This window comes from Budorcas taxicolor, chromosome 11 (assembly GCF_023091745.1).
Source record: "Budorcas taxicolor isolate Tak-1 chromosome 11, Takin1.1, whole genome shotgun sequence".
In the NCBI taxonomy this organism is placed as follows: Eukaryota; Metazoa; Chordata; class Mammalia; order Artiodactyla; family Bovidae; genus Budorcas; species Budorcas taxicolor.
Genome location: NC_068920.1, coordinates 27,789,578 through 27,803,782, shown reverse-complemented (window position 1 = coordinate 27,803,782; position 14,205 = coordinate 27,789,578). Strand labels below are relative to the sequence as shown.

Here is a 14,205-nt window from a genome sequence, read left to right as displayed (position 1 = left end):
TGGGGACCTGTTCTATAAGATCAGCTTGAAAATACAGTGCCAGGGGCAAGCAGAGAGTCAGCCCACAGAAGTCTGTTGCATCCGTCGATATGACAGTTTGAAAATGTGGCCTTCCCCGTGGCATCTGGAACTACCTTCCCAAGGCTATTCTAACAGTTGCGGTCATGCTGACCTGGCTCTGGAGGGCATGTCTGCCCAGGGCAGAGGAGAATTCAGGCTCTGACTCTCCACGTCCTCTATTGCTCCTGACAGATTGATTCTGCTGTAGGTATAGCCTCTTAGCAGCAGGGAAGGGCACGTTGAATCTGCTTCCCATCAAACATAACTCCAGAGCATCAGCTCAGGACTCGTGGATGGAGGCTGCTTATCTAGTATCCCAGGGAAAACTTCTTTGATCCCTTCAACAAGTGCTTATCTGCACAGTTGACCAGCTTTGCTTAGTGGGCAGAAAGGTATTAAATGTGAAGAGCCAAGACACAATCCACCTAAAATAAATGCCTCAAAGAAAGCTAGTGTGATGGCAGCCCCCATTTCCAGGCATCTGGAGTGCTCAGTCCACCAGGAAGCACTGAGCAAGTCATCCATTAAGTCTTCTAAAAACGTGGTGGCTGTCAGTTTCTTTCAAGATTTTTATTCCAATCTGCTCTTGTTCCAAAACTGTCCTAAAATTCTTAACTTCCCCCCTTTCTTTTGATCGTATTTAAACACATCCATACTGTGCACGGTCAGGTTCTGCAGTCTAGCTTAGGAAGGAAGACCCTAGAAGTGGGTTGAGTTGGGAATGGCTCCTCCTCTCTCTCTGAGATGGAAAATGACATTAGAGTCAAGGTCTGGGGCAAGTGGCTTTGTCTCCAGCCAGGATTAAAGCATCTGCTGGCAAAGCATTCTCTTTTTTTCCTCCTTCACACTCCTAGGATGCTAAACACCTTGAGGATCAGAAACTAAATGGTGCTGCCTCTTGGACGGAGATGACTGAGGGCGAATGAAACAACTCTGATTTAACAGACTCAGACTCCTGCCAGGCCCTTCCGACCCTGTGTAACGAAGTCAGCAGGGAGTGCCACCTAACTGGATGGAGGACATTTAGCTCCTTTTACTTGCAGGATTTGTCCCGTTCGATCCCTCCCAACATCCTTTTGACTGTTTGGAAGAACTTCTCCCCATCGCTGTGCCCAAAGCAACGGGCATTACCCTGTTTGTAATGTTTCTGTTTAATGTCCAGAAATACAGAGTTCTCCAGGCCATAGAATGGATTTGCGCACATAATTCCAGGGCCCAGTCAGGGGAGAGATGGAAGTTGTTCCTTCAAAGACAAACTTGTAAGGGAAGCACAGCCGCTCCTTGTCATGCTCGTGCTCAAAGGAAAAAAATTTTCTCCTCGATGCTCAAAGGAAAATTACATGCTGTGAATGTAAAATTAGTATTTAAATCTACGTAGAGAGTATGCATTGGTGAATCTGAGTAGTTTTCTGTTTCTGAGATTTGTTTTGTGAATCCTTTAGGACAGGTGCCTTAGCTCGCCCTGTCTCAGGGCACAGACCACGTTGCCACTTGGAGTTAAGAGATCGGTTAGTAGCTGGCATTGACCTCTTAGATTTGTCTGCCAGTTGAATTTTATTTGAAGTTGAGCAGTATTAAGAGAGAGAATAGCCATTCTGTTTCCCAAGACTTTCTGACTGTAATATTTTTAAAACTTTTGATTACAAATATTTCAAACAGGAATAAAAAGGATCAAATAATAGATCCTAATGTGGCCATCAGCACATTTCCACAATGATCAACTCATGGCCAAACTTGTCTTTCTCTACCTGCTTCCTTCCCTCCAGATTCTTTTGGAACAAATCCCAGATACTGTGTCACTTTATCCATGGTTGTACTTTTTTATAAGAAGATTTTTAAATGAATTTTTTTTAATGCTAACAAAAAAATAAAAATAAAAGCTTGAAAAAAAAGAAAGTGTCGCATCTCCCGTTGGGTGTCTTTGTTGTGTTTCTCCTTCCGAATATGTTGATATTCTCCTTGGTACCTTCTGCCTTTGCAGTGCAAGCCAGCAGTAAGCCGAAGCAGGTCTTCCAGTTTAAGTCTTACTGTTGAAAGTGCTTTAGAAAGCTTTGATTTCCTGAACACCTCTGATTTTGACGAGGAGGAGGAGGATGGTGATGAGGTTTGTAATGTTGGAGGAGGTGCTGACTCAGTATTTTCAGACACTGAGACTGAGAAAAATAGGTAAGTCTTGAAGTCAGCAGCTGCTTCTGTTTCCACTCTCATTCCTGGTACAGCAGTCGTTTATTGCTACCAGATAGGACCTGATACGCATCTTCAGGAAGATAAAACTCTCTACCTGAATTGGTTTACAGACCCCTTTCACTGCCCTGTACAATTTTTAAATACAGTTCATCTCTTTCGGTGTTGTTTAAGAAAAATGCAATTTTACTTTTTATAAATGAAAGGGAAATTTTTGTACAAGCATATGTACACTTATGTAGAAGTATGGATATGTACATATCCATCTTGTAATAGGTTTCAGTGACTACAGCTTGGCCCCAGGGTAATGAATTTCAAATTAACTCCACATACTATGTTTCTGGAGAACTCTTACTGGATCATCAGTCTTGACCTGGTTCTCCTTGATTTGCATCTTATTCCTAATTTCTTCATTTTGTTAGATTTTGCTTTTCCAATCCCTTATCTCTCTATTCCTTTTGGCTGTTGGGTCTTTGCAGTTGATTAAGCTCATCAGTACTGTTTCAAAACCAGGCTTAAAACCCATGGCACATATTTTCCTCAGAATGTAGAAAGGGATGACTAATAACTGATATCTGCCAGTGGATCTACAGGCCTCTGGGGAGAGAATATGGCCTTCTCTAGGATGGAGATGAATCAGGGCAGTGGGAAGGGAGGATAAAGATGAAATATTATCACTTTCTTCCTGGGCTTTGTTGTACCAAACCACATGCTTAGAGCTAGAGCCTGGGGTCCATTCTGTAAGCACAGTGAACATAGGTCCACCAATTTGCTGCAAGAAAAAAAAAAAAAAGCAAAAACATTTTCCCGAAGGAAAAGGTGGATTTCCATCCATCTTTCCTTTTGACATATTATATGCACAGGTTTTCAAATTACAATAAGCTATGACTGTTCAACCTTCACAAACTCCTCTGAGTGGTGTTAATATTTTGAAGTTGTGTTATTCCCGGAGGGTTTCTTCTGCCAAAATGAAACCAGGAAAAGAAAAGGGGAGAAATAGAATTTATCCCTTGAGCAAACTGGGAGTGTAACAAAGAGAATTTATGAAATGAATGTCATGTTTCAGTTGTCTTTCTGCATTCTACCCTGAGATTTTCTAACTTGATTGCATTTGTGAAATGCTTCTTAAACCTCTTCTTGTATACTTGTTAGCTGAAACTATTACATAATAGATCAAGGCTTTTCTTCTTAATATAAGCATTTTAAGAACAAAAATATCATAGCCTTTGTAAATTCTACAGAACATTCCTATTAAAGAAGATGGCTAATGTGATCAGTCCTACTGTGTGTTATCAGATGTTTAGGGTAAATGTGTGTGTGTTTTAAATGTGGATTGACTAGAAGCTGAATGTTCTCCTCTTGGAAGCAGGGTAAAGCAGTCAATGCCTTTAAATTCTGGTGCATGATCTTTTTAAATTGTGGAGACTGGGGAGCATGAAACTAGAACCCCAAAATCACCTAGCTGTGTGAACTAGGATGCTGTAGTTAACATCTCTACTGGTCATTCCTTCCATGGGTGAAATGAGACTCTTCTCTCCCTCTCCCCTCTGCACAGATTCATTTTAGGAATAAAATTAGATAATAAATACAACACACCTATCTTTAAATGTAAGTGCCCATCATGATACAACTTTAGATATTTCAGCAGTGTTTACACAAAGCTTGCAAAGCAGAAGAAAGTGATGCAAATGCCCCTTTTTGCAGACATCATGTTTCTTCCCAGTGGCTATGCCTTCTCTTTTTCTTCAAGTGGCAGTTGATTCAAGGCCAGGAAAAAGCCTTGACTGATTATTTTAATGGTATTGCTCTTGGGAAACCACAAATACAGAGGACAGTTTTATCCCAGAAATTTGGCAAATCACCCCATCAACAGAGCACAAATATGCCCCCAAATGAGGTCACATTTCAGAAGACTTCTTGGTGAGACAACTTTACAAATAGTTCATTGTACTTGAGAAGCAGAGAACTCTGGAAGCAATCTATTTGTAGGATCTTTTTAACATTAGGCAAATTGGTGACCAGGCTTAGTGATAAAGTAGTATTTGAAGGGTATCTCAATTTTTTGAGGTAGGAAATGCAAGACTTTCCAGTGGGTGCTGTGGGGGCCTGACACAAGCCATGTTGAGTTTTGACCTGTGGTCTCCGTGCAGAAAGAAACAGCTAACGTTTCGCTCCCCTTCCTGCTTCAACAGTTACAGATCGGTTCACCCAGAAGCCAGGGGGCATCTCAGCGAAGCCCTGACTGAGGACACGGGAGTTGGGACTAGTGTGGCAGGAAGCCCTCTCCCGCTGACCACGGGGAATGAAAGCCTGGACCTTACCATCATCAGGCACCTCCAGTACTGCACCCAGCTCGTCCAGGTAGGACTGGCGACTGAACCAGGTTTTTAGAGCCCAGGCTGTTGATGCACCAAGAATGTGTGCTTCCTTTTTTTCAGTTTTCCCAGGAAAAGGAGAATTCAGGAATGTGAGCGTAATCATCTACGGCCAAACCTCCCTGAACGTGCCCTATCTCATCTGCTTTGATTTGAACTCAAAAACTAAATTGCATGGCCATCTTCCTTCAACCCTGGGTTTTTCATCTTAAAATCTAGGTCTCCAGGGACTTCCCTGGTGGTCCTGTGGTTAAGACTATACACGTCCACTGCAGAGGGTGTGAATGCCATCCTGGACGTGGAAGTGAGGTCCCACATGCCGCACAGCATGGCCAAAAAAATAAATTTTTATAAATTAAAAATGTCTAGATCTTCAGACCTTAACAGGTAGTAAGTGACATGTAGTGAGCTCTCGCTTTCAAATTATTCGATAATAGGTGAGAGTAATGTGATTTTTAAATTTTAATTATTTGGTCACACTTCCCAGCATATGGGATCTTAGTTCCCTGACCAGGGATGGAACTCATGCCCTCTGCAGTGGAAGCGAGGAGTATTAACCACTGAACCACCAGGGAAGTCCTGTGATTTTTTAAAAAAGGGAATTTGCATTCTGCCATCTACAAATGGACTTTGAAAGCCAGTATTACTGAACTTATGTTAACATAAACCCAACACATTAGTTAGCTTTCCATCACCTGGACAGCTAAAGGCAAAATGCTACAGAATATAACCACAGTTTCCCAGATTGCGAATAAGTACTAATAAACAATGAGAAAGAATATTTTACAGCCATTATCCTCACCAGTTCATTTTCATTCTGGGACACCCTGGGGCTCATTTTTCTTCTCATATCAGGCTGGTTTACCACTTAAGATTTTGCCACAGTTGTTGCCGTTCAGTCACTCAGTCATGTCCAACTCTGTGCTACCCCATGGAGCATGCCAGGCTTCCCCATACTTCACTTTCTCCCTGAGTTTGCTCAAGCTCATGTCCATTGAATCAGTGATGCCATCTAACTATCTCATCCTCTGTCACTCCCTTTTTCTCTTGCCCTCAGTCTTTCCCAACATCAGGGTCTTTTCCAGTGAGTCAGCTGCTTGCATCAGGTGACCAAAGAGTTATCAGCTTCAGCATCAGTTCTTCCAATGAATATTCAGGGTTCATTTCATTTAGGACTGACTGGTTCAATCTCCTTACAGTCCAAGGGACTCTGAAGAGTCCTCTCCACCACCACAGTTCGGAAGCATCAGTTCTTTGGTGCTCAGCCTTTTTCATGATCCCTCTTTCACATCCGTACACCACTAATGGAAAAGCCATAGCTTTGACTAGATGGACATTTGTCGGCAAAGTGATGTCTCTGCTTTTTAATATGCTGTCTAGGTTGATCATAGCTTTTCTTCCAAGGAACAAGTGTCTTAATTTCATGGCTGCAGTCACCATCTGCAGTGGAACAACTATTTTGACATTCTTTTGTTGCAGCGAGGGTTTCAGCTGTCGAACAAAGCACTTTCCCCCAAGCATCTGCATGAATGCTTCCTCCTCTCCCAGAGGTTGGTCTTTTCCCAATCTTGTTCTTCTCTCACCTTGCCTCAGTGTATGGGAATCAGGAACAGAAAGTGAAAGCAAATGTATAATGGTTGTAAGGGGCTGGGCCAGGCAGGAAAAGCGCACAAAGAGGAGAAATCATGCTTTTAAGAGCATGTGTTCAATTGGAAGCCTGAGGCAGGGTGGGGAGGAAGGACCCAGGGAGGCTGGGAATGGGTTAACATTGCTTTTTCAATAACACACCCATGACGAGATACAGAAAAATCTGTTTCTCCATGAATAGAGACCCTCAAAGCCGCCTCAGATACTCACATTCTGTGGGAAGCTGGTAGGCAGTTATGACTCTTGCACTAGGTTGGCCAGTACCCCAGTGGATCTCTTTTGTTGAGTGTTTAATTTATAAGCCAGGTACTGACAACAGTCTGGCAGATGGTGCACATTTTTTCTGACCGAAATGAACAAGGATTGTTGTTGACTTACAGCTATTCTCTATTCACCAAGCATTGGAATGAGATGGTGTTCACAGCCCTTTGTCCTTGGTGAGCCCGAGACTCTGCTAAGCAAACTCCCTGTTCACCTTTCAGACGTAAAGTCATTACTTCGTGAGACATGGGAGAATTCTGTTCCATCAAGGGATGGATGTGTTTGCTCAAAGACTAATTGGCATACAAGAGTTAGTGCGGTGTTTCTCTCTACAGTGAGGCCATGGTTATAACAAATTCAACTCTTCTGTGGGGAACAACAATACTAGAAAAAACAAGAGGGAGTAGTCCCACCTAGTCCATTACTACGTGGTACATGGGACACTGCCCAATTCATGAACTGTTTAATAAAGCCAATTAGATCTTTAAATTTAAAAAGAGAAAAGAAAAACAAAAGAGATAGACATAAAGGTGTAGAATAAAGTAGAAATCAAGGTAGAAAACTGATTTCTAATTCACAAGATGGTTGGATGGCATCACTGATTCAAAGGATATGCGATTGAGCAAGTTCTGGGAGATGATGAAAGTCGGGGAAACCTGGCATGTTGCAGTCCGTGGAGTTGCATAGAGTCGGACATGGCTGAGCAACTGAACAACAACCTGAATCAGGAAGCTTGCTTATTCATTTGGTATATAATTGCAAAGAGATAAAAATGGGTATTCCATAAGAATTATAATAGCTATAATTATGTTTAAAATAGAGCAGTTCTTTTCTACTCAATTTTTTTTACATGAAAGGCATTTGTATATAATGCTTGACTTTTGAATTTGAAAAATTCATTTTGCTTTAGAGCCCAAATGCTTGAGACCATACACGATGATGGTGTAGGTCTGCGTCCTGCAGTCATGCCTGCCAAGTGAAGGGGACAGAGGCACAGAAAGGACTAGAACCTTCAGACAGTCACTGATTTCTGTCCTTTCTCCTCTTAGGGCTCTCTTTATTCTCATGACCTGCACACAAATGAAATCACTTGCCATTAATGTTCTCTTGGACAGGTTGCTTAACCTCTCTGTACCTCAGTTTCCTCATCAGTTAACTGGAAAATCAAAAGTACCCACTTCTGGGTTGTTGTACAAAATAACATGAGCTAATTTATGTATAAGGCCCAGACCAATGCCTGGTACATAGTAAGCACTCATTAATGAGATAAACTTTTGTTGTAATTATGATTATTATACAACACGCTCTTAATTTTCAGCTTGAAAACAATGATATGAATCCAGGCCATGAAAAATAACTACACTTGTAAAACAAATCTTTTTTCTGCTTCCACACCAGTGGCAACCTAAATATGCTCTTCAAGTTTCAGAGGTCTTATGGATTGACAGTATGTACAGAAAGGCAACTTTATAATAACTTTGCAGCCCTACTACTGAGAAAACTCTAGAATTTGCCCCGGCATGAAAAAAGTTGAAAGCAACAAAAACATGTCTGATTTCATCAGATGTTGTAACCAGCCTGGAATAAGGAACACTATACTGGAACAGAAAGGTGTATGAGTTTAACATCCCCTCTTCATTCAGAAGGATGAAGCTGAGCTCTATTGACAACAATAACTGACCCAGTGGTTTTGTTCGTTTTATCAGCAAATTGTTCTTTCGAGTAAAACCCCATTTGTGGCCAGCAACCTGTTAGAGAAGCTTTCCAGGCAAATCCAGGTGATGGAGAAGCTCTCGGCCGTCAGCGATGAGAACATTGGAAACATCAGCTCTGTCATTGAAGGTGAGCCCCTGCAGTGACACCGCCAGGTTCTTACAAACTGTAGCACCATGAACCTTCCGCCCACCCCACCTGCCCCAGTCCCCACCTGCATCCATTCATGGCTTTGTTAGGATGGCAGAGAAGCACTCTTGGGCTGTAGACTAGAGGAAGGTTGCCACATGAGTGTGGTCATAATTAACAACCTGCTTCAGAATCGGAGTCAAAGCAGCAGACACCTAGCTTTTTCTAGAGTGGCCTCCACCTCCAGGAAGCAGACTCTAGTGTATACACAGAAGCCCCTCCTCCTCTGCTGGTTCCCCCTGGGGACAGGTGATCAGGATTGCCCCTGTACAGTGGAGCTGGCTGAGACAACCCCCATAGCGGTTGACAGTCAAAGGCAAGATGTTCCCAAACCTACTGTGGCAGAAATACGAGGAGTCAAAGGCCTTCAAGAGAATCCTTGGTTCAGAATTTTAAATAGAAAATTTGACCAAACCTTTGAACTTGTGTGGTCTGGCTACAAGACTAGTGCCTAGAGATAAGAATTTGTGTCTTTTTTTCCCCATCAGATAGTAGAAAGAGTGGGAAACTAGGATCTTCTGGATTATCTCGTTAGGCTTGAAATTCCCTATAGGTTCTTTCTATACGTTGCTGCCTCCTGCTTCCAGTCCTCCCAGGAGCAGGTGACCTTGACAGGGCTCTGAGAGATGTGAAAAGCGGCAGGACATGCAGGCTCCTGTCCGGTCCTCCTCCAGCCCCTTGGCTTGATCAGAGCCTCTGGAGTGAAACGCTGACTGTGGCACATGGCTCTTCAATCATTTCAGTCGGAGACCCACCTGGGAAGGGTGAAAAACTCCTTCAGTCACCCTCTACTCTGTTCCCCCGCTGCAGAAAATCTCCTGGGGTTTGATTCTCTGATCCTGCACAGTTTTATTTGCTAAGTTACAGGAGGTGGGAGGATTAGACGTTCTCCCAAGGGTAGACCTGCTGTTTTCTATCACGGAAAGCAAACAGTTTGCCTTTGCCGGCTTTTCTTTAGTGCCCAGGCTGGATGAGCTCCTCATCTCCACTTCTTTGCCCTCAGGACCACCTGCCAACAACAAGGGAATCCTGTAGTTCTGATTAAAAACTGGTCTTAAAAAAAGAAAGAAAGGCCCCTGGCGATGCCTGCCCCACCCCACCCAGGTCCATCTCTGCATCTGCATCTGTCTCACTGAGTCGTGGGATGGGGGCTTGCTCTTCTATTCCAGCTATACCGGAATTTCACAAAAAACTGTCTTTGCTGTCCTTCTGGACCAAATGCTGCACCCCAATTGGGGTCTACCACAGCTCCGCGGACAGAGTGATTAAGCAGCTAGAGGCCAGCTTTGCCAGAACCGTCAACAGAGACTACCCCGGACTTGCAGACCCAGGTACAGGGCAACAGGAATGAGAGAAATATTTCCGTCTTTTGGGCTGAAAGTAGTAAGTGGTGGTGCATTTCCCTCAACACTCCCTGCCGCAGCTAGCCCAGGAAAGAGGCTTCCCCTCCAGAGAAAACATCATCTACTCAGAAAAATCAAAGAAAGAAAAGACAGGGAACATGTTTTCATTCCAAATATCAGCAGTGACTTTGAAAAGGACCGTATGTCTGTACTGCTATTGAAGTATGTATCCTTTTCTCATTAAAAAGTCACCAATACAGGAGTGTCAAATGGTATAACCACTCGGGAAAAACTGCTTGACAGTTTCTATAGAAACTGAATAGGTATACTCCTACCCTATGATCCAGCAATTCCACTCCTAAATATGTCAAGAGAAATACAAGCTTATCCTCATTTTTTAAGAGGACATGTATAAGAAAGTTCATAGCAGCTTTATTCACAGGAACCAAAAATGGAAACAATTCAAATGCCCATCAACAGGAGAAGGGATAAATGGTAATATTACACAGCAGTTTTCAAAAAGACTAAATTCACTGCTGCAAGCAATAATTTGGATGAATCTCACATAATTTTTGAACAAAAGGAGCTAGATTCAAAAAGCACATACTATATAGTTTTATTTATATGAAGTTCAAGAACAGATAAAGCCAATGTATTGATAGTTTGACTACTATTGATAATTGATAGAAGTTTGTCCCTATGGTTGGAGCATACTGGGAGGGGGCACAGGAGAACATAATGGCATCCCAGTGATTTCTGTATCTTGATACAAATGATAGTTACATGGGTATATATATATATGCTTTACACTGAACTCTACAGACTTCACTCCATCGTGTACCTCAATAGAAAGATGGACGAATGAGAGATGAATGAATGATTGATTGTGTTTCTTAAAAACTGCTTCGTATCTCCCCCTCCCAAATAGTGTTTCACACCCTGGTGTCCCAAATCCTGGACCGAGCTGAGCCCCTGCTTCCCGCCAGCCTGTCCTCCGAAGTCATCACTGTTTTCCAGTATTACAGTTACTTTACGAGCCATGGCGTGAGTGACCTGGAGAGTTACCTGAACCAGCTGGCCAAGCAAGGTAGGACGTGTTCTTTGCTCACACTATGCGGGGCTCAATCTGGGATAATCTTTGGTGTCTTCATTGTTTTTAGTGATGATAGCTTTTTCTTCCCCCAAGTCAACAGCTGGGCTAAGATTCGTCTTTTAGATGGCTCCTGGACTTCTAACATGAGTGATCCCTTTGACAGTGAAACAAGGGTTTGCTGAGCATACCCTTGTCGCTCAACAGGGGTGTGCCATTAACAGGAAACTGGTAAATGATTTAAGGCCCTGCTGAAGTGTTTGTCTTATCATTAATATATTTGCCGTTTGTAGGATCGAGCCTACAGGCAATGCTATTTTATAGTGCCTTTTTGGTGGCGCTTTCATAATACTAAGCAGAAGTGAGGTTCCATAGAAGCCAATGGGGTGACACATTGGGAACGGAAAGGAGGGAGAGACGAAAAAACAAATCTAAGGCTTCATCTTCAGGGACTGAAGAAAACAGACAGCAACACAAGGAGCAGCAGTGACGCTTGTCATTGCCTTCTCGTGTGGCACTCCAGTTATGAGGACGAGAACCAGCTTCTGCCTTGAGTGCAAGCCTCTCCAGGAGTGCAGCCAGGCTGTGAGGGGCTGGTTTCTGGGTCCCAAGTTTGTGCTGTTTCTCCACCCCTGCTTGACAATGGGCGGCAGGAGGGTGAGGCGAGAGGAACCAGGTGTGTTCTTGGGAGTAGGTAGGTTGGCCACAGTGCTAGTGGTGGAAATGCTTCTGACCCTGACCCGGGTTCGGGCTCGGTCCTTCTCTTTAAACTCCGAGACACCATGTTCAGCACGGTAATTGGCATCACAGGAAGAAGAAAATCTTCCTCCACTGTCACTTATCGGAAACATCGCCTTTCTCATATGCTAATTTTTCATATATTCTTGGGTCTTTTATTAAGCACATCCTTGAATCTTGCTCGTATCTGTAATGAGCATGCTACTTTGCCAACAGAAGGTGACTTCTGCTTTCTCCTCTCCCTCCAGTTTCGGTGGTTCAGACTCTGCAGTCACTGAGAGAGGAGAAACTGCTCCAGGCCATGAGTGACCTGGCCCCTGGCAACTTCCCGGCCCCACAGGAGGAAGTACTCAGGACGCTGGCTCTGCTCCTAACTGGGGAGGACAGTGGAGCTAGTGAGGCCGTGACGCTTTACTTGACAGCTGCCTCCAGAAGCGAGCATTTCAGGGAAAAGGTCAGGCATGAAATGATGGACGGCGGGGCAGAAGCTTGTTTAATTTTATGCCATTTACTGTTAATATTGTGTCATCTCTTCCTTTGTAAAAATAATTTTCTTTCTCCTGTTTTTTAAAATTTAAAAAAAAAAATTGTGTGGCCCTTATATACTGAAAATAGTTAAGGTCTTGTAAGTCTAGCCCCCAGAGAAAACTATTAATCACTTAGTGTACATTCCTTCAGATCTTTTCTATGTATATGCTAACATATATAATTATTTTTTCTTCAATGAGATCACACTATCTTATTGCACAAATGATTTTTTAAATGTAATATATCATGGTTATTTTCTTTCCATGTCAGAACATATTGATCTACTTTATTCTATTTGATACATAAGTGGCATCTCAGTATATAAATAACCTGTTATTTTTGTGTTGCATATTGAAGAGCATTTGTGTAGTTTCCAACTCTGAAAAATATTGTGATGAACGTACATATGCATGTTCAAGCACACATATGTTTTCTGAATAGCTTGCAGTTAAGTCATAAAACTATTGGGTCAAAGCACTAGAATAATTTTTACTTTAAAAGCCATCTCTCCTGTTGTTAGGAAGGAGACAGTTTACCTCTCTCGGCTTCAATTCAACAGTCATCCAAGTGTAATAAGCATATGCAATTCAAGTACTTTGGGGCCTAGTATAAGCAGGCCCTTTACACCTGAGAGCCCTTTACAACCTGAACAGTCATTCTAAAACCCACATCCCATCGACTTTCAGATCAGTTAAAGAAAATAAAAGTTGGCCCTTCTTGTCTTCGGGGTGGGTCCGCTGTTGAACTCAGAGAAGAGTTTGCTGAACCTTCCTAAGGCATTATCTAATTATCTAAGTCAGTGTGTGGCGGGATGTACTCCTGGGAAGATATTCCATTCTAATACATTTTGGCCCGAGAACATGAACTTGATGCTGTTCTTTCCTACAAAGCTCCAGTCTTTTAGGAGAGTTTGCTCAAAATGCTCTTCTGTGGGCCAAATACCCTCTCCCACACTGAAAGAGCAAGACATCAGAGACCATGTATTATGCGATGCCAGTCATAGAACAGAAGGCATGGATGGATTGGATAAAAAGATCAAGCTCTTTTAATCAGTATGCATTCTAATGGATTTTTTTCTTTTTTTTCCACTCTGAGGGTAGTGCAAAATGTCTCATTTTACCTGTAGCTTATATCAGGGAGTAAAAATGATACATACGTCTGAAAAAAAAAAGTGAAAGTTATACAGTCATATCTGACTCTTTGTGATCCCATAAACTGTAGCCAGCCTGGCTCCCTTGTCCATGGAATTCTCCAGGCAAGAATACTGGAGTCGGTTGCCATTCCTTTCGCCAGGAGATCTTCCCGACCCAGGGACTGAACCTGGATCTCCTGCATTGCAAGCAGACTCTTTACCCACTGAGCCACTAGGGAAGCCTGAACATACAAACAAATCAAAATGTCTTCATGGCGACCTTCCTTCTCTTTCAGGCCTTGCTTTATTACTGTGAAGCCCTAACAAAGACTGACCTCCGGCTCCAGAAGGCAGCTTGCCTGGCCCTGAAAAGCCTGAAGGTAAGGCCTAGCCTTGGAGTCCCTGGCAGGTCAGCTTCGAGCTGACTCTGGCTTTGAGACTAAGCCAGGTGCATAGACAGCTTTCTTTCCATATTTGGAAGTACCTGCTTTAGCAGCCTTTCTCCTCTCCTTTACCCTGTGTATTAGTTGGGGAGTCCTTTTTGTCTTCAAATAGTACCTAAATGTGACTTGGTTTTGTTAAAGTCAATACTTTCTGGAAAACAATTCCCTTTTTCAGTAGCTCTCAGAAATCAATTTGCCTCAGGGCCACTATTAGAAAAGTGTCTCTCATGCCAAAAAAGAGATGACATGCTGATTTCATCAATTTTTCTTGTGTACAGAAATATGGCAGAGATAAAATTGGTGAAGAAATACTAAAATACAGTGTGCCAATAAACTTCCAAATCCTTCCCTGGAAGCTCTTTTACTAAGCAGCTCGTCCATCTTCATTGTGTCAGAGGGCTGAGAATTGCCAATGTTTTAAGGAGCTTGCCTTTTAGTAGTCAAGATTTAATGTCTGACTGACCTTAATCACAAAATATGAGATTAATCATCCTTGAGAAAA

At 42.7% G+C, this 14,205-nt stretch overlaps 1 protein-coding gene across 1 annotated transcript in view; it reads left to right on the top strand.

Annotated features, from left to right (window-relative positions):
• Positions 1 to 14,205, top strand: part of RIPOR2 (RHO family interacting cell polarization regulator 2) — a 214,327-nt gene that overhangs the window by 197,155 nt on the left and 2,967 nt on the right. Inside the window, exons 15-21 of the mRNA XM_052649090.1 lie at positions 2,042 to 2,226; positions 4,437 to 4,605; positions 8,234 to 8,369; positions 9,599 to 9,760; positions 10,701 to 10,859; positions 11,849 to 12,054; positions 13,557 to 13,640. Coding sequence (XP_052505050.1) covers positions 2,042 to 2,226; positions 4,437 to 4,605; positions 8,234 to 8,369; positions 9,599 to 9,760; positions 10,701 to 10,859; positions 11,849 to 12,054; positions 13,557 to 13,640 — 1,101 coding nt within the window. The remainder of the gene's footprint in view (positions 1 to 2,041; positions 2,227 to 4,436; positions 4,606 to 8,233; positions 8,370 to 9,598; positions 9,761 to 10,700; positions 10,860 to 11,848; positions 12,055 to 13,556; positions 13,641 to 14,205) is intronic.